Source organism: Malus domestica, chromosome 15 (assembly GCF_042453785.1).
Source record: "Malus domestica chromosome 15, GDT2T_hap1".
Lineage (NCBI taxonomy): Eukaryota > Viridiplantae > Streptophyta > Magnoliopsida > Rosales > Rosaceae > Malus > Malus domestica.
Genome location: NC_091675.1, coordinates 55,823,166 through 55,844,284, shown reverse-complemented (window position 1 = coordinate 55,844,284; position 21,119 = coordinate 55,823,166). Strand labels below are relative to the sequence as shown.

At 41.4% G+C, this 21,119-nt stretch overlaps 1 protein-coding gene across 2 annotated transcripts; it reads left to right on the top strand.

Moving 5' to 3' along the window:
* Positions 1–17,339: 17,339 nt before the first annotated feature.
* Positions 17,340–20,681, top strand: LOC139192131 (uncharacterized). Of its 2 annotated transcripts, XM_070813538.1 has the most exons (4): positions 17,340–19,739; positions 19,823–19,920; positions 20,004–20,101; positions 20,277–20,681. In XM_070813538.1, the coding sequence occupies exon 1, from the start codon at positions 18,285–18,287 to the stop codon at positions 18,957–18,959; it is 675 nt and encodes a 224-aa protein (XP_070669639.1). In that variant the 5' UTR covers positions 17,340–18,284; the 3' UTR covers positions 18,960–19,739; positions 19,823–19,920; positions 20,004–20,101; positions 20,277–20,681. The 2 variants fall into 2 exon arrangements, with proteins under 2 accessions (XP_070669639.1, XP_070669640.1); XM_070813539.1 differs by having other exon boundaries at positions 17,340–19,920.
* The last annotated feature ends 438 nt before the right edge of the window (positions 20,682–21,119 follow it).

The window sequence follows — 21,119 nt, the reverse complement described above, 5'->3', positions numbered from 1 at the left end:
TATCGTTGACATTTGTCACATGAGCGGGATACTTTGATGGCATCCTGGTGGAGTGTTGGCCAGTAATATCCTTGGCGAAAAGTCTTGTGTGCTAGGGACCGAGATCCAGCATGATCTCCACAGACTCCCTCATGTATTTCCCGAAGGACGATTTCCGCCTCGGCAGGCGTAAGACACCTTAAGTATGGCAGGCTAAAACCTCGCTTATAGAGTTGATCATTGATGATCAGGTAGCGGGTAGACTTGTATCGAATTTGCTTAGCCTGGACTTTATCATTTGGGAGGGTGCCATGAGCAAGGAAATTATAGATCGGGGTGATCCAACTATCCCCCTGTTGTAAGTTGCATACTTCTGCGGCCATGGTGCTTGGTGTTGCCAACAGTTCGACATGAATTTTTCTTCCAATCTTGTCTTCCACAGCTGAGGCGAGGCGAGCCAGGGCGTCTGCATGACTGTTTGCCGCTCGAGGAACTTGGGTGATCTGGTAGTGGAAGTGTTTGAGCAAAAGTTGTGTTTGCGCAAGATATGCTGCCATGGAGCTGTCCTTAGCATCAAAGTTGTTGGTAACCTGGTTGACCACTAATTGGGAGTCACTGAAAATATCAATTTGTTTAACCCCGAGGTGTTTGGCCAAACGTAATCCTGCCAGAAGGGCTTCATACTCGGCCTCATTGTTTGATGCCTTGAATTTGAAACGAAGAGCATACTCCATTGCTACTTTGTCGGGCGTAGTCAAGACTAGTCCCGCTCCACAGCCCTGTTGGTTGGATGAGCCATCAACATACAGACTCCAAGCTGAGGTCGTTGATTCTACCTTCTGAGCTTCCGGGGGTAATGAAGCCACTGCTTCAGGTGTAGAAGCAATGTTAACCGGATATGTGAAGTCGGCAATGAAATCTGCTACTGCTTGACCTTTTTCGGCTGGTTTTGGTTGGTAGGAGATGTCAAACTCACCCAATGCTATCGCCCATTTGATCATTCGCCCAGACGTGTCAGGACTCTGGAGTATCTGTCGAAGAGGGTGATTGGTAAGCACGATGATGGCGTGTGCTTGGAAATAAGGGCGAAGTTTCCGAGCAGACATGACCAATGCTAGAGCTAATTTCTCAATGTTGGAGTATCGTGTCTCCGCATCTTGTAGGGCTTTGCTAGCGTAGTAGACAGGTCGCTCAATATTCCCATCCTTTCGAATGAGAACGGAACTTACGGCTGAAGCTGATACCGATAGGTAGATAATGAGAATGTCTCCTACCTCGGGCTTGGAGAGTAGAGGGGCTTTACTCATGTACTCCTTGAGGTTTTTGAATGCCTCGGCACATTCATCAGTCCATGTAATGTACTTCCTACTTCCCTTAAGTGCTTTAAAAAAGGGAGCACATTTGTCTGTGGCCTTAGAAATGAACCTGGTTAAGGCTGCCACCTTGCCAGTAAGGCTCTGGATGTCCTTTGAAGTTACCGGTTCCTTCATGTCGAGGATTGCTTTGATCTTCTCGGGATTAGCTTCAATGCCTCGTTGGCTAATCATGAAACCTAAGAATTTGCCAGAGCCTACGCCGAAGGCACATTTGTTGGGGTTTAACCTCATTCGATACCTCTTCAAAATAGTGAAAGTTTCAGATAGGTTGGTGATGTGTTGGTCAGCATGTTTGCTCTTGACTAACATATCATCAACGTAAACTTCCATGCTCTTCCCAATCTGCTCGGCGAACATTGAGTTGACTAGTCTCTGATAAGTCGCTCCTGCATTCTTTAGGCCGAAAGGCATGACTTTATAGCAGTATAGTCCTCTGTCGGTAGTGAAGGCTGTGTGTTCTTGATCCGAAGGGTTCATGAGGATTTGGTTGTATCCTGAGTAAGCATCCATGAAGCTCAGGAGTTCACACCCGGCCGTAGAGTCTATAAGTCTGTCAATAAGAGGAAGAGGGAAGCTATCTTTCGGACACCCTTTGTTTAGGTCGGTGTAGTCAACACACATTCTCCACAAGACCTTTTGAAGCAAAAGACTTTCTTTGGTCGGATTTTTCTTAACAAGGACCACATTTGCTACCCATGTCGGGTAATTGACTTCGCGGACAAAGCCTATGCCTTTGAGTTTTTCAACTTCTGCTTTCATTGCCTCGTATCGTTCAGCGTCATAAGATCTTCGCTTCTGTCTCACCGGCTTGATCTTGGGGTCAATACTCAAACGATGACAGATGACATCGGGAGAGATGCCTGGCATGTCCTCGTATGACCAGGCGAAGACTTCAGTGTTCTCTTTCAAAAAAGATATCAATGCTAACCGAAGGGGTGGTGACAATGTGGTGCCAATCTTCACCATGCGATCTGGATAATCTCTTGAGATAGGTACCTTCTCCAACTCTTCAGCAGGTTGGGCTTGCTGGGTGAAAGAGTCATCTCGAGGATCATCGGGTTGATTGTTGCTATCAGGAAGATCCAAGTTCGCTTCATCTAGGCTGGTCTTTGTGACTTGGTCATGTACAGACAGGGTTTCCTTGGGTCCGGGCAAGTGTTCTTGCTTAACTGAAGTGTTGTAACATGATCGTGCACTAAGCTGATCTCCTCTGATGTAGCCGTTGCCATGGGGGGTTGGAAATTTCATCAACAGCATATGCGTGGATACCATAGCCTTGAGATCATTGATGCCTGTGCGCCCAAAGATGACATTGTATGCAGTTGGGCAGTCAACCACTAGGAAGTTAGTGGTAATGGTAGCCGTGTAAGGGCCTGTACCAATAGTAAAGGGTAAATGTATGCTCCCTAAGGGTTGCACGATATCACCGGAGAAGCTTATCAGAGGAGAAATCGAGCGATCGAGCAAGTGTTCAGCTACACTGAGCGCCCTGAAAGCTTCGGCAAACATGATATTGACCGAAGCCCCTGTGTCTACGAGGATTCGTCGAACATCAAAGTTGGCTATGTGAGCCTCCACGATCAATGGGTCGTTATGAGGGTAGATGATGCCTCTTTCTTCCTCAGGGTAGAAACATATCGGATCCCAGTTAGGTTTTTGATACTTCCCTCCCCTGATGTCTTCCACGTGAAACACTTGGTGACCAGGCCTCAGACTTCGTTCACTGTTTTTCATGGCCCTATTGGAAGATTCAGATATGGGTGTGCCGCCGCTTATGGAATATATGACATTCACCTGGCGTTGGTTACGGTTATCCCTTTGAGGGTGAAGAAGGAATTGATCAATTTTTCCTTCTCGTGCCAAAGCTTCAATACGATCACGGAGGATGATACATTTCTCGCTATCATGGCCGTTATGCTCATGGTAGCAACAAAACGTGCCCGCGTTATTCGGGGGCGTGTAATCTGGGTGCCTCGGCTTTGGTTTTGGTATCAGGTGAGCTATGCTGGGGTAAATGGCCGCGCATGTGGCATTCAAGGGCGTGTATGTCTCATACCTTGGGGTAGGGGGTATCTTGACGCGGGTTTGACCCACTGCATTGACTGCCTGGGGGCGAGCGTTATTGTGGCGATACCCTTGGTTATCGGGATAGTGTCCCTTACTCTTTTTACTGAAAGGAGAGTGGTGAGGATGGAAATCCTTCCTCTTGCCTTGAAATTGATATGTCTGTTGATTCGGTGAAGCATTATGCAAGGCATGGGGAGGTGCCACTGCTGTTTGGGAAGTCGAGGTCTTCTCATTTAGGTGAGTCTGGCTTCCACCTCCCACTTGTTGATAAAGGATGGTTGTAGGGGGTTTCCCCTGATATGTCTTTGCCTCGGCGGAGGCATGGTTATAAGCCTGCGCCATCACCTCAGAGTAAGTCTTCCAAGTATTGGCATTGATCATGTATTTAAAGAAACAATCACGTAGGCCTGCCGTGAAGGCTTTGAGGGCAGTCTTGTCATCTGCCTCGGCACACCGGGAGTATTCATGGCTGAAGCGGCCAGCATACATACGTAATGACTCGTCTGGCTTCTGGCGGATAGTGTACAAGTCATCTGCAGAGTGCAAGCGATCGGTTTGGAAAATGTGTTGGGAAACAAATAGTTTCCTCAATTCCTCAAATGAGTCTACCGTCTCAGGTGTAAGACGACAATACCAATTTAGAGCTCCACCAGAGAGGGTGGAGGGGAAGAGAAGACATCGCTCTTCGTCGGTGTGCATCCGGTATGCCATGGTGGACTCAAAGAGGTTAAGGTGCTCAATCGGGTCCTCTTTTCCAGTATAAAGTTGCAAGCCAAGCTTTTGCTTTGTCTTTGCTTGAAGGGGGGTGTTGAGGATCCTCCTTGTAAGAGGGCCAGGCCTGGGTTGGTTCCAGTCAGGTATTTCAGCCTGACGTTCAGCCTTCAACTTGTTTACTTCCTCAAGAAGTTGTAGGACAAGGGGGTCCTGAGCGGAGTTATGTGTCACTGGAGCTTTCTTTCGTAAATCTCCATCTCCTCTTGGAATTAGGAAGGTTTGATCAAGGGCATGTGATTTTTCCCTGGACTCGCTGTACTGGCTTCCAGGGTATGTCTGTCGGAACACCTCTGAGTCCCCTGTACCCTCATGTCTCTCTGGGACTTGTTGCCCCTTCCCCAAATTGGTGGCTGGCTTGGGCCGTGGCAGGGGACCGAGTCTCTCAGAAATCCTTGGGTCATTAATCTTTGAGCTTATATGGATGGAATTCTCTCGACGTTGCTTCAGGAAATCCCGACAATCGCGAAAGACGGCTTTCGATCCTTCTGCCCCTTCAGTAAAGAGGTGTCTCCCTCCACTTCTCATGGTTCGGGTCGAAGCAACTGGGTTAAGAGAAGCCTCATGTTGATTATCAAGTCGAGGGGTAATCTGTTCCCTATCAGGGATATCTATGTCGAATGCATGTGACCCTCCATGTTGGAGGGCACCCAGTTGATGGTTGACTTCCACGGGGGCAACAAGCTCGCGTGTCTGAGCTTGCCTAGCTTCGTGGAGTGTCTCGAAGAGCTTCTCATATTGCTCCTGGAGGACCTCATTCCTTATTGCTATCTTGTTGTTCTGAGCTTCCAACTCATCGACTTTAGCTTGAAGAAGAACTCGTTTTCCTTCCTTCTTTCGTTGTTTCGCACTATGTGCAAGGGGGGTGTCATTCTGTGTGCTGTGGCTTCCTTCGCTTCCCATGTTGGAGAGGGATGCCTGGTCAAAAGAAAGTGTACGAATGATAGAAACCAGCTTGACACAGCTGAAGAGAGTAGGAATAAGTGTCGTTTCCCACAGACGGCGCCAAATGTTGATGCACAAAATCAGCGAAGACTTTGGTACAACAGAAAGTGTCAGGTTTTGTGACCTTCGCTTGGTTGCTTCGGTCACTAGTGAGGATAAGTACGTAAATGAATAGAGACAGAGAAGCAAACACAGGATGTACGTGGTTCACCCAGATTGGTTACGTCCACGGAGTAGAGGAGTTCTTATTAGTAGTGAAGGGCTTACACAAGTACAAGGGATCAAGCTCTCAATTTAGTGAGTTCTTGTGAATGATTTAACACAAATGGCATTAGGCAATATTGTGGGGGAATGACCCCTATTTATAGAAAAACTTGTAGCTTTGTCACATTGACATGTGTCATGTTGTGATTGGTTCTTGATGTCGACACGTGCTGCGCTCTGATTGGCTTCTAATCTTGACACGTGTCGAGTAGTGATTGGCCTCCTGGTCGGAGGGGAACTCTTCCTTGACAGTATAGCGTTGGCCGGTGCTCGGTAGTTTCGGGATTGGTCAAGTATGGTACAAACAAAATTAAAAGGTAACATCATCCCACGTTATGGGTCTACTAGTTATGTTTCAAAAATCTGACTGTATATCTCGTAGGTTATCCCTCAAAGGTCATCTCTAACAAAAATAAAAATAATACGAAAGTTGAGCCCAAAATACAGATTTTCGAATTAATACGGGTAATGAGAACATCATCCCACTTTATGGGTCTAAGAGTTATTTTTTCCAAAATCTGAGTGTACATCTCATAGGTCATCCCTCAAAGACCATCAGTGCCATAAATAACAAAACAATATGAAACTTTTAGACCCTTGAATTAAAATAAAAGAGCGCAAAATATAGAGTTTCGAAATAATACGGGTAATGAGAACATCTGTGACAGCCCATCTCGATTGTGTATATTATTTTATCCTTGAGAGCATGGAAATTTCTATTATGCCCTTTAATCGTTAAGTTGTGTGTATGTGTATAGGCTAAGGTTTTGGACCAATTAGTTCTATTCCTAATTAATTGGACCCAATTAGAACTAAAAGACTTAAGGTTTTGTTTGATTGGCTGCAAAATGAACCACACACACACACCCATACCAAACCGTTGACTCTCTCTCTCTCTTCCCTCTCGGATTTCTTCAATTGTCCATACAACTGTATGGAGAACTCTCAAATTTACCTTGATGTGCACGAATCGACGTTGAGAAGGTTGTTCTTGTGTTCTCTGTGAGTCCAGGAGCTCATCCATGCCCTTAGTTCGACATGAGAACTTGTCAAATGTAAGAACCAAAAAACCCCGTTTTGGTGCACTGTTCACTCGACATGTTCGCGGAGGTTTCAGGTAGTTTTGAGACTTAGAAAGGTTCTATTCTTGCTTTTCTAGCACCTTGGATTAATTTTGGAAGAGTTTTGACGTAGAAATGCTCTGGTTTTATGAGTTGCAGGGTGACCGAATTATTGTGACTTATTCCGGTGAGATTCCGGTGGATTTCAGACTTATAAGTGGTAAGGATGTGTTCCTTTTGTCCTAAGCTTCATTTTAGTATAAAATTCGTGAATTTTGGTTAAGAATTGAAGAAGATATCACGATTAGAAGATTTTCTAGAAACCGGCAATCGCAACCAAGGAAGAAGGTGGAGAATATTTCGTCAAAGTTGACAGAATATTCTAACGGCTTCAGGTATATTTAACGGCATATTCTATATTTTAACGGAATATTCCCTAACGCGGGTAGGGAATTCGTCAATGTGCCAGGCACGTGCTTGCGCGTGGGCCGTGTTTCTGGCCATGCCTTGGCCGGCACATGGGTTGTCGGAAAAGTTTTCTAAAAATATGGGGATGTTCCTGAGGTTGAGTAGATCACGGTGGTATATTCATATACCCCAATTGAGCAATGTATGAGAAGTTATTACCTAGTTTTGTTTATGTGCTTAAAAATAACGTTTAAATAGTTGTTTCATATATAGGTGAGACCTATCGTGAGGACGAGCGCAGTCAAGCAAGGTTCGGGGGTTACGACCCTTCCACATATCAGTGAGTGTGCTTTTGGTTTTCAGTATATATATACATACTTCGTATTTTCCCAATAAAACTTAATTAAATGGTTTGATACTTTCAAATGCCATGTCAAATGCTCTTTATGTTTAATTGTGCATTATTATGGTTATATATATATATTGTTGCTTGACGATGTGGACGTTCAGGTAAGCAAAGGTGAGTATATTGATGGTAGTGAATATATTAGTGCTGAGATGCATTTTGAGCTATTTATCCTGCATCCCGATGTTAGTGCTTCGCTCGAGGATAGGGCCTAGCCTTCACGTGATCGTTCACCTCCCGCACCACACGTTCACCTTGGATCCAAGGCAGGTGCCAGCCTATCGTACATACCACTTTAGGTGGTTTCGACTCGTAGGTGACTTGCGATACTTCGCACAATCTTCACGTGACTGTAGCACTTGAGCATATTTATTTACACCTAGCCTATCGTATAGACCACATTAGGTGGTTCCGACTCGTGTGCAGAATTTGATTGATGAGTTGTGGACCCAACCGTACAGGTCACTTTAGGTGACTTCAGCTAGTTTACTATTTCATATTGATTTATTGCACCTTGCTTACTTATTTCATTATGAGATTTGACATGCTATATTCGGTGGATTGCTATTTTGAATATGCTTTGAAATATAATCATATCTACTATTTTCAGATAATTATACAGGTTTTACGACAAAGGGTTACTACTTTTGATAGTGAAATGGTTTAGAAAAGCTTTGTTTTTGCCCACTCATACTTTCTGTTTTGTGCCCCTCCAGGTTTTAGGTAAGAGTGCTTGTTGGTGGCTCAAGAGGATTTCACGGCAGCTCTGACAGATTATCGCTAAAGTAGGACCATTTTTAGTATTGTATAATGAGTATTCGTCCTGCTGGACTGCACTTAGGCTACATGCGTTCTGGTTATGTATAGTCACTTCTATTATCGCACTTTCACCTTATCTCATCTAGTGTTTTAGTCCGTTGGTTTTTATTTATTCGAATTTCTTATATCATTATTGCTTCCGCATTGTGCACATGACTACGTCACCCTCACGTAACGGCCAGCATGCCTCGATATTAGGTTGGGGTGTGTCAACATCATCCCACTTTATGGGTCTACGAGTTATGTTTCAAAAATCCAACTATATGTCACCCCTCTGCCCAAAATAATAAGAATACGAAACTTTTATACCCTAGAATTGAAAGGAAGGAGCCTGAAATATAGATTTTTGAATTAATATGGGTAATGAGAACATCATCCAACTATATGGGTCAATGAGTTATGTTTCAAAAATCCGACTGTACACCTTATAGGTATCCCTTAAAGATCAGCTCTACCAAAAATAAAAAGAATACGAAACTTTTAGACCCTTGAATTGAAAGAAAAGAGCCCAAATACAGATTTTCGAATTAATATGTGTAACGAGAACATCATCCCACTTTATGGGTCTGTGAGTTATGTTTCAAAAATCTGATTGTGCATCTCATAGGTCATCCCTTAAAGATTATTTCTGCCAAAAATCAAAGGAGTAAGAAGGTTTTAGACCCTTGAATTGAGAGAAAAGAGCCCGAAATACAGACTCTTTAATTAATACGGGTAATGAGAACATCATCTCATTTTATGGGTCTACGAGTTATGTTTAAAAAATCCAACTGTACATCTCATAGGTCATAGCACAAAGATCATCTTTGCCAAAAATAAAAAGAATTCGAAAGTTCGAGACCCTTGAATTGAAAGAAAAAAGCTCGAAATATATATTTTTGAATTAATATGAGTAATGAGAGCATCATCCCACTATATGGGTTTATGAGTTATGTTTCAAAAATTTGACTATCTATCTCAAAGGTCTTCTCATAAAGATCATCTCTACCAAAAAGAAAAAGAATACGAAACTTGTAGACCCTTGAATTGAAAGAAAAAGTGCCCGAAATATAGATTTTCAAATTAATACGGGTAATGAGAACATCATCCCACTTTATGGGTCTACGAGTATTATTTCAAAAATCCGACTATAGGTCTTATATGTCATTCCATAAAGATCATCTCTGCCAAAAATAAAAAGAATATGAAACTTTTAGACCCTTTATTTGAAAGAAAAGATCCCGAAATACATATTTTCTAATTAATAGGGTGATGAGAACATCATCCCACTTTATGGGTCTACGAGTTTTGTTTCATAAACCTAACTGTACATCTCATAGGTCACCCTTTAAAGATCATCATTGCCCAAAATAAAAAGGATATGAAACTTTAGACCCCTGAATTGAAAGAAAAGAGCCCCAAAAACAAATTTTTTAATTAATACGGGTATTGAGAATATCATCCCACTTTATGGGTCTACGAGTTATGTTTCAAAAATCCAACTGTACAACTCATAGATCATCCCTTAAACATCATCGCTTCCAAAAATAAAAAGAATACGAAACTTTTAGACCCTTGAATTGAAAGAAAAGAGCTCGAAATACAGATTTTTGAATTAGTACGATTAATGAGAACATTATCCCAATTTATGGCTCTATGAGTTAGGTTTCGAAAATCCAACTGTACATATCATAGGTCATCCCTTAAAGTTCTTCTCTTCCTAAACTAAAAAGAATACGAAACTTTTAGTCTCTTGAATAGAAAGAAAAGATCCTGAAATACAGATTTTCGAATTAATATGTGCAATGAGAACATCATCCTACTTTATGTGTCTACAAGTTATGTTTCAAAAATCCTACTGTACATCTCATAGGTCATCCCTCAAAGATCTTCTATGCCCAAAATAAAAAGAACATGAAACTTTTAGACCCTTGAATTGAACGAAGAGAGCCCAAGATAGCTATTTTCGAATTAATATGGGTAATGAGAACATCATCCAACTTTATGGGTCTATGAGTTATGTTTCAAAAATCCAAACATACATCTCATAGGTCATCCCTTAAAGATCATCTCTACCAAAAATGAAAGGAATACAAAACCTTTAGACCCTTGAAATGAAAGAAAAGAGCCCGATATATAGATTTTTGAATTAATACAAGCTAATGAGAATGTCATCCCACTATATGGGTCTACAAGTTATCTTTCTAAAATCCAACTATACAATGCATAGGATATCCCTTAAAGATCATCTCTGCCAAAAATAAAAAGAACACAAAACTTTTATACCCTTGAATTGAAAAAGAAGAAAAAAAAGATCCCGAAGTACAGATTTTCGAATTAATACGGGTAATTAGAACATCATCATAATTTGTGGGTCTATGAATTATGTTTCAAAAACCCAACTGTTCATCTCATACGTCATCCTGTAAAGATGGCCTCTGCTAAAAATAAAAAGAATATGAAACTTTTAGACCCTTGAATTGAAACAAAAGAGCCCCAAATACAGATTTTTGGATTATTACGGGTAATGAGAGTATCGTCCCACTATATGGATCTACAATTTATGTTTCAAAAATAGGACCGTGCACCTCATAGATCATCCCGTAAAGATCGTGTTTGCCAAAAAAATAAAAATAGTGTGAAGCGTTTAGACCCTTGAATTGAAATAAAAGAGTCGGAAATAAAGATTTTTAAATTAATATGAGTAATGAGAACATCGTCGCACATTTTGGGTCTACAAGTTATGTTTCAAAAATCCGACTGTACATCTCATAGGTCATCTCTTAAAGATCTTCTCTACCTGAAATAAAAAGAATACGAAACTTTTAGACCCTTGATTTGAAAGAAAAGAGCCTGATAAATAGATTTTCAAATTAATACGAGTAATGAGAACATCATCCCACTTTATGGGTCTACCAGTTATGTTTCAAAAATCTGAAAGTACATCTCATAGGTCATCTCTTAAAGATCATATCTGCCAAAAATAAAAAGAATATTATAGTTTTAGACATGTGAATTGAAAGAAAAGAGCCCGAAATATCTAGTTTCCAATTAATAAGGGTAATGAGAACATCATCCCACTTTATGGGTCTACGAGTTATGTTTCAAAAATCCGAACATACATCTCATAGGTCTTCCTTAAAGATCATGCCTACCAAAAATTAAAAGAACACAAAACCTTAGGCCTTTGAATTGAAAGAAAAGAACCCGAAATACAGATTTTTTAATTAATACCGGTAATGAGAACATCATCTATATGGGTCTACGAGTTATATATCTAAAATCCGACTATACATCTCATAGGTTATCCCTCAAAGATCATCTCTGCCAAAAATAAAAAGAATAGGGTTAATCTCAGTTTACTACCCTGAAGTTTCATGGTTTTCAACATTTGGTACATGAAGTTTTTTTCATCCCAGAGTCATACATGAAGTCTTAATTTTGGGATTGTTTCAGACATTCGCTAAGTTTTTCGTTAGAACTTTTGTTAACTGATGACATGGCTCCCACGTGGACAATAATTGTGTGCCACGTGTCCATATGGGCCCAGTTCAATATTGAAAATATTTTAAAATATATAAAAACACAAAAGAAAAACCCACCCGTCTTCTACCTCCCTAATCCCCTCTCTTCCTTCTTCCCTCTGCAACCCGTACCCTCTCTTCTCTCCTCTGCCACTCCCACCCTCTTCACCTTCCCTCCCTTCTCCCTCCTCCATCCTTTTCACCTCCACCCATTGCAAAAATCCTAATCCCCAAAAGCATCTAGGGGCGAAAGTCAGACAACCCTACCCCACTCAAATCCCAACACCTCTTGATTTTATATCAATTTGACCCATTTGGTTGATCAACAGACTGGCTTGTGACATTGAAAGTACAATTACTACTACTTGTTGGTGATGTTATTGTAGTATGGTCTTTGAGTCTTTTTTTCAAGTGGGTGTGCTATACATTTTGTATTTCATTATCGTTGCGTCCTGGTAATCTTGCTGCAATTGGTGACCACCTAAAAACAAAAGAAATGAGTTAAATTAAACATTTGAATGGGAGCCAAATTGGACTAGAAGTTGGGATTAGAGGTTTCAGGGGAAATGGAGAAGACCCAGATGACGATATGTTCACAATCAAGCTATTATAGAAGAAGGCTTGAGGTTTGGGCTTGCAGGCGACATCGTTGGCCAACATCCACACATTTTGGTAGAGACTGGTTACCACGGCGACGATCAGGAAGGAGAGAATGGTGGCTGAAGGAATTATTTTGTGAAAACATGTTCATTTGAGCAACATCATATAGCATGCAATTAACAATTAAAGGCGGAATCATGCTTGTATGCACTCAAAAACAAAACATTACCATGAAATTCAAAGCCTAGTAGATTGGTGAACCAATTAATCATCTCAAAACAAAGTGAGTTGGAATTAATACCTTTGTAGATTCCTCTTTGCATAAGCAAAGGCTAATCACCCAAAGAGATAGGGCCTTCATTCCTTGCTTCTTAGATCCATGGATTTGGATGGAAGAATAGGTTCTCCAAGTTCCCAAAATTGAGAACCTCTAAGTCTCTTCACCAAGGTTAGATTGTAGAAGAAATGAGTGACCTTGGAGTAGTAGGATTGCTAGATGTACCCTCCAAGGTGTTGGCCTCTTTAGAGAGAAAATGGAGAGACAATTCTCACCAATTTTCCCCAAAAATAAACCCTTAATGAATTTTAGCTATAAAGTCATTTATATAGTCACTTCTTTAAGTGACCTAAATAACCAATACCCTAATTCATACCATATGGCCGGCCATCTGAAGGGATTTGGGCTTTTGGGCTTTAATGAATCTTTATTCATTAAATTGTCATACAACTTAAGTTAATGGGCTTGACGTTCAAAGCCCATCGGGCCTTAAGGTCCAAAACTATCCCGAAGTCATGTAACGAACTTATTCGTTTGATTAATTAACATATTAATTAATCCTTGCCATAAATAAATGATTAAACCATTTAATCATTCTTACTCATTTCCGTTTAATCTCCAATCTCTACCTTTTATGGTGTGCGATCCATTAGGTTCCTTTTAGCGAGGTAGTGGGCGATTAAAACCATTTTACATCGATTGTGAATTGAAACTATTTTCAATTCTCCCTTTAGTGATTACACACGTTTAGGGCTTCCACAAACCATGAGTGACACCTAGCAGCATATCATGGTTACCCAAGCTAATCAGAAGAGGTTAGAGAACCTATTCAGTTCGGGATTACAAATGCAATACGGTCTTTCTCTAATCTAATACTCTTGACCACATTGTTTGGTTTGATAGTTCATTTGCTCATGTCTACTATCCAATGTGTGTCTTGTGCTTATATGATTACCTTGAATGTGATTCGGAACGCATTCCCTAATCTCATTCATACTCTGGCCAGAGATTTAAATCATATCAGAGAGTATTCTCCCTCAAACGGTTTGAAGGTTAGAGATCCCTTGTTGCGCATTCACTTGTCTCCATAGCTAAGTCACTTGACCCCAACGATGCCGTGGACACCCTCCTGATGGAGTGACTTTGACATAATCAAAGATCAAGGTCTTAACCACAAGACAACTATGATGCCTCAGGTCAAAGGACTAATTTGCATTATCCCAACTATGAGTTCTCACGTGACATGGAATATGAGAACTCTTCGTTGATCGCGTTCAGTGAACTCATTCTCTATTGAGCACCTACTGTACTTGTCTTGATGTCACACACACCAATGAGTCGAGACTAATCACTCTCCCTGAGAGAAGACATAGTACGTACTGATCTTAATGGACTGTCAACGCCCAATTGGCAATCCTATGATCTGGAACGTTTAGGATGTGTCTACGAAAGAATGGTCTCATGAATCTAACTTCATTAGATTACATTCTCCCAATCACATATTCCTTGGACTTTATCGTTTAAGCATATAACATTTATATGAGACGGCTCAAACAATAATCTTTGCCCTTTATATGTAAAACTAGATTAGTTTAACATGTGAAATGTCCGTAAAGTATCATCACATGATTGGCTTTAGGGCACATTTCCAACAGTGGCTGCACTGTGTTGCAGAAGGAGAACCTAGTGTTGGGGTCAGAGAGAATGGTGTAAGGGGAGAGGGCGACGGCGGGGGTGTTGTGGGCGAGGAGAACTGGGGCTTGTAATTGGGGAAGAGAGAAGGGAGAAGGGAGGGAGAGGGTGTGGGGGGGTGAGGCGACAATCAGTTTTTTATTTTTATTTTTTGTGTTTTTGTATTTTTCTAATTTTTTAGGGTAAAAGACTGTTTACTACCCTCATGTTTCGTAGTTTTCAACATTTAGTACATCAATTTTTTTTCGTCCCAAAGTCATACCTAAAGTGTAAATTTTGGGACAGTCTCATACATTCGTGAGTCAAACTGTTAAGTGTTCCGTTAACTGTGACGTGGTGCCCATGTGGACAACGACTGGACGCCACGTGGATTTTTTTTTTTTGTTTTTGAAAGAAGGGGTTTTCACTTTTTTTAGGGGTTCAAACAAATTTTCCCGCCAAAAATTTTGAATTTTGAATTTTTTTTTTCTTTTTTTTTCTTCTTCTTCCTCCCTCTTTCTTCTTCTTCTTATGGGCAAATTTTTTTTTTTTTTTTTCTTCCTCCTCCTCCTCCTCCTCCCTCCTTCTCTTCCTTCTTCTTCTTCCTCCTCCTGGGCAAATTCGTGTTTTTTTTTTCTTCTTCTTCCTTCTTCTTCTTCTTCTGGGCAGATTCGTGTTTTTTTTTTTATTTTGCTTCTTCTTCCTTCTTCCTCCTTTGGGCAAATTCGTTTTTATTTTCTTCTTCCTCTTCCTCCTCATTCTTCTTCTTCCTCCTCCATCTTCTTTTTCTGGGCAGATTCTTTTTTTTTTCCTTCTTCTTCTTCTTCCTCCTCCTCCTCCTCCTCCTCCTTCTTCCTTCTTCTGGGCAGATTCGGTTTTTTTTTTCTTCTTCTTCTTCTTCCTCCTCCTCCTCCTCTTCCTTCTTCTTCCTTCTTCTTCTTCTTCTTCCTTCTTCTTCTTCTTCTTCTTCTTCTTCTTCTTCTTCTTCTTCTGGGCAGATTCGTTTTTTTTTTCTTCTTCTTCTTCTGGTATTTTTTTAATTTTCACATGGATGACACGTGGCGCCCAGTCATTGTCCACATGAGCGCCACGTCACAGTTAACAGGAGACTTAGGGCTGGTTTGGTATTGCTGTGCTTTTTAAAAAAGCTGATGTGAGAATAAGCGGCTGTGAAATAAATCAGCAGAGTGTTTGGTAAACTTTTTTGTAAAAGTACTTTTGGAAAAAAAAAGCAATCTCATAGTGGGTCTTTTCATTAAAGGAGCACTATAGCTCCGTGTGCTTTGAAAAAAAGCCAGTTTTCCAAAGCTACAAATAGCAGCTTCAGCTTTTTCCTTTGATTTCAGCTTATTCTCACAGTAGCTTCCAAAATAAGCCTTTTTTTCATGGGTGCTTTTTTTTTAAGCACCTCACTTCCAAACCACCCCTTAACAGTTTGACTAACGGATGTGTTGATGCACAAAATCAGCGAAGACTTTGGTACAACAGAAAGTGTCAGGTTTTGTGACCTTCGCTTGGTTGCTTCGGTCACTAGTGAGGATAAGTACGTAAATGAATAGAGACAGAGAAGCAAACACAGGATGTACGTGGTTCACCCAGATTGGCTACGTCCACGGAGTAGAGGAGTTCTTATTAGTAGTGAAGGGCTTACACAAGTACAAAGGATCAAGCTCTCAATTTAGTGAGTTCTTGTGAATGATTTAACACAAAATGGCATTAGGCAATATTGTGGGGGAATGACCCCTATTTAAAGAAAAACTTGTAGCTTTGTCACATTGACATGTGTCATGTTATGATTGGTTCTTGATGTTGACACGTGCTGCGCTCTGATTGGCTTCTAATCTTGACACGTGTCGAGTAGTGATTGGCCTCCTGGTCGGAGGGGAACTCTTCTGGATCCTTGACAGTATAGCGTTGGCCGGTGCTCGGTAGTTTCGGGATTGGTCAAGTATGGTACAAACAGTGCTCCCCTAAGTTCCCGAGTGAGGGAAACTCCTCGGTTGGGGACTTGCAAGATCCAATCCCTTGAGTAATCACGAAACTTCTAAGTACCGAAGTTTGGTCTGATCTTCATCTGCCCTTCTCTGGAAGTACCTTTCCTCCATCCGGGAATGGTGTATTTAGCTGATGTTGACGCACAAGGTAATGTATCAATTTCACTTGAAGCTTAGTTGTAGTTTCGGGCTTAGTCAAGTGTGATACAAACCCTATAGTAGGAGTCCCCCAAGTCGCCGAGCTAGGAGATCTGCCGAAAGAGGTGACAGACAAGGTAAGCAGTCAAACTTCCAAGTAAGCAACCCAGGATCAGAGGTTTGACGTCGGCTTCCGGTTGATTGTTCTCATTCTCCTTGTCTCTCATTCAACTGTCAGGATAAGGAGAAGCAAATGGATAAGAGATGATATGAGATACTTTTGCTTTTGAAGAAGTAACTTTCCACAGGCTTATTCTTGAACTGTGCTGGAGGGTTTTCTGGTGCCCTTCAGAGTATAAGGCCGACTCAAAAATTTGAGGGTCAAAACAAGTCCATCAAATCTAGAGTACGTTCGACCTTGATGATATGGGATACTTTTGCTGTTGACGGAATAATGAATGTGGTATGGAAAGGTGTCGTGCTGTAGTGATCTGTTTCAGCTCACCGTTGAACCTTCTGCTTCAATCTTTTGCATGGCAGAAGTGGTGTGCAACCTTTGCATTTAAATGGTCCTTCAGAACATTCCTTCATAGTGACTCATCCACGCTTGGCAGCTTCAGTGTAAAGAGCCAATATCTGATCAACTGTCATGAGGTATTTGCCGGTGGAATTCGTGACCTTGACAGCAGTTGAGGATGAGTACTCGAGAGCAATGCTAAGTAAGTAACCAGGCAAAGGCTCCAGGCAGTCAGTTCCAAATTGGAGGTTTGATTTCAGGTTCCGACTGACTGCTCTCTTTCTCCTTGTCCTGCAGGTGTGGACAAGGACAAAGACAAGACAGGGAGAAAGCATGATATGGGATACTCTTGCTTTCGACCCTGATGATATGAGATACTCTTGTTCTTGGTGTGGCTTATTTGCTGAGGTATTATCGGGGGGAAATAAAGCTGAGTATTTCGAGAGGTTATGTTGAGGGTGCCTTTTCGAATGCGAGAAAGGGTTGAGCATTTTTGCAGGTTTGCCTGTCCGTTGAGGAGGGAGGTCAATCTATATAGGGATTTCCCAATAACAAGTAGTAATGCTATTCCTTTACCCTTCTTGGTCACAGCAATGTAGTGGGAGCTGCCAGCTTCACGTGTTTTAATTTTGTCAGAGCACTTTGAAAAAGTGGTATGTGGTATCTGGAAAGCTGATATTACGTGTGGAGATTACAGACAAGCTTTATCTAAGGAAATCTGGCTCTCGAAGTTCTGAGAGTTGTGCCTCTTCGGTTTTCGAACAAGCAATCCCGTCGAGGATCTGACTCTCGAGATTCGGAAAGCGGTGCTACTCCGGTTTTTGAGAAAGTAATTATGTTGGGAGTCTTTTCTCGAATGTGAGTAAAGGTTGGTCGTTCTTGCCAACCTGTCTTGCCACAAAACACGGAGGTCGACACACATAGGGACTTTCCAGTTGTCAAGCAGTGGTGCTGTTCCTTTACCCTTATGGGTAATAGTAGGGTAGCTGGCACTTCGAAATTCTCGTGCCTAAACTTTGTCAGAGATCTTTGACAAAGTTATATGTGGTACCCGAGGAGTTGATGGTGCATATGGAGAGCGGTGATTGATCAGTAAGATTCACGTGCTTTCTACTTCACCAGAAATCTTCGACAGATTGCCCGTAATTTCCGCAAAGCTAATTGTGCATGTGACAGGTGCTGACGAGGCTGCAAAAGCAGGTGCTTCTTCGATTTCTGAGATCGGCCCTCGTGGTCTCTGAGCAGCCCAGCTTTTGAGAAAGCATTCGCCTCTTCGATTTCTGAGATCGGCCCTCGTGGTCTCTGAGCAGCCCAGCTTTTGAGAAAGCAAACGCCTCTTCGATTTCTGAAGCTCCGTCGAGTGCAGATTTTTATAGAGGCTGGCATTAAGTTCCACAGCACACTTGAATCTCTACCAGTAGAAGCTAATTTCTTGCACTTCTAAGATCTTGATTTGTCTGACCTCTTCCTTCTTCAACACATTTGAAAATGTCTGGACCCTCCGACCGTCGTTTTGACTTGAACCTTGGAGAAGAGACAGCCACGCCTTCTCCAGACAACATATGGTGCCCATCCTTCATATCCCCTACTGGTCCTCTTACCGTTGGGGATTCTGTGATGAAGAATGATATGACCGCTGCAGTGGTGGCCAGGAACCTTCTCACTCCCAAAGATAACAGACTACTTTCCAAACGGTCTGATGAGTTGGCTGTTAAGGACTCTCTGGCTCTTAGTGTTCAGTGTGCAGGTTCTGTGTCTAATATGGCCCAACGCCTATTTGCTAGAACCCGCCAAGTTGAATCATTGGCTGCTGAAGTGATGAGTCTCAAACAGGAGATTAGAGGGCTCAAGCATGAGAATAAGCAGTTGCACCGGCTCGCCCATGACTATGCTACAAACATGAAGAGGAAGCTTGACCAGATGAAGGAATCTGATGGTAAGGTTTTACTTGATCATCAGCGGTTTGTGGGTTTGTTCCAAAGGCATTTATTGCCTTCGTCCTCTGGGGCTGTACCTGGTAATGAAGCTTCAAATGATGAACCTCCAATGCCTCCTCCTTCTGGGGTTTTGTCAAGTACTGAGGCTCCGGATAACCACCCTCCGGTGCTTTCTCTTTCTGGGGCTCTACCGACTGCTGAGACTTCCCCTAAGCAACCTTTGTGAAGGCTCCCTTTTGTTTGTTTATTTTGACTCATGTATATGTACATATTTGTGGCTTATCGAAAATATTAATAAATAAGCTTTGCTTCATTTCAACATATTGTGTTAAATACACCAAAGCCTTCTTCATAAAGTTCTTTGAATTTTTGCTTTTGTTGAAACCTGTATTGTTGAAGCTTTGTGAGTGAAGCATGTAGTTTGAGGTAGTGTTCCCTTAATTTCCCGAGTGAGGAAAACTTCTCGGTTGGAGACTTGAAAAATCCAAGTCACTGAGTAGTCACGAACTTTTGAGTACCAAGGCGTAGTAGCATATGGTGGGAGTCCCCCAAGTCTCTAGTCGAGGGAGTTGACGAATGAGGTGTCTTGCTAATAGTCCATGTCGTAAGTACCAAAACTTCATTCTTTTGTTTTCTAAGTGGTAGCCCCGGACTTTTTCTTCATAGATTTTGTTTATGAAGGTTGCTAGGCCCGAATAAGTGGAATTGCAGAAGGTGTAACCGTTGGTGCATTAACATCATAATGGAAGCATCACAATGATGGAAGCATCACAATGATGAAAGCATCATAATGATGAAAACACCATAATGATGAAACATCATAATGATGTTTCTTTGGTGGAATTGTTTTTCATTTCCCCTAACAACCGGAATTGTTTTTCAACATAACACCATCATCTGTAGGTCGAATCACAAAGTTGTCTTCATGAAAGTTGTTCGTTAATTCCTTAACTACAACATATCCAAATTGGAGAGCCATCGGAGCAGTACAACTCCAGAAATCCAGGTATGATGAGTGACTGTTTATCATTTGTCTGTCAACCCGTCAGATTTGTTGTGAGCTTTGAAACTCTATTTTCTCTTGCTCAGATCAGCATGCTTTCTTCATTGAAGTTGTTTCTCAGCTTGTGAACTACAACATATCCAAATTTGAGATTCCTCGGAGCTGTATAACTCAAGAAACTCAGGTATGATGAATGACTGGTTATTATTTTTCTGTCAACCCGTCAGATTTGTTGTGAGCTTCGAAACTCCATTTTCTCTTGTTCAGATCGGTATGCTTTCTTCATTGAAGTTGTTCCTCAGCCTGTGAACTACAACATATCCAAATTTGAGATCCCTCGGAGCTTTATAACTCAAGAAACTCAGGTATGATGAATGACTGGTTATTATTTGTCTGTCAACCCGTCAGATTTGTTGTGAATTTCGAAACTCCATTTTCTCTTGTTCAGATCGGTATGCTTTCTTCATTGACGTTGTTCCTCATCGACTCGTTCATAACATATAAAAAATTCAGGATGAACTAACGGTTAAATATTTCCAGATCTTCGAAACATCACAACAGCTTCGAAATCTGCAAGAAGCCGACTATCATGTTTGGAGCTTCAACACTTTAATTTCCGTCGCTCAAACAGAAATGGTTCCTTCTTGAAAGTTGTTCATATGCTCAAGAACTATAGGGTGTCCAAAATTCAGTTCCATTGGAGAAGAGCAGAGGTTGCAGAAATTTGATAGATGAAAGGAGGCGGAAGAGGGAGAGAGAGAAAAAGTCTCTTGGGTTGGATTTCTATTTTGGGGCAGATTCCAATTTTTGTAGCACCTTCATTATTGATGAATTTCTTGTACTTTTGTCCATTATGAAATTTGGGACTTTGGCTTGTTGTTGGATCTATTATAATATGTTTGGGAACATATATAAGTGAATAAATAAGAAGGAAAATTTTGGGCCCTTGTGGGTGTAAAACAAAAAATGTTTATGTTTACCCAAGTGTTTTTGTACAAGTTCAAGGGCATCTTGGGTTTTGTGAACAAAATTTGTTTATTTGGAGCAAGGTTTTGTGTTGAAGTTTTGTAGGTGAAGCTTTGGTGTTGAAGCTTTGTGGGTGAAGCTTTGGAGGTGAAGCTTTTCGGGTGAAGCTTGTTGGGTGAAGCTTTTTAGGTGAAGCTTTGTGGGTGAAGCTTTTTAGGTGAAGCTTTTCGGGTGAAGCTTTTTGGGTGAAGCTTTTTAGGTGAAGCTTTGATGGTGAAGCTTTTTGGGTGAAGCTTTTTAGGTGAAGCTTTTCGGGTGAAGCTTTTTGGGTGAAGCTTTTTAGGTGAAGCTTTGATGGTGAAGCTTTTTGGGTGAAGCTTTTTAGGTGAAGCTTTTTGGGTGAAGTTTTTTTAGGTG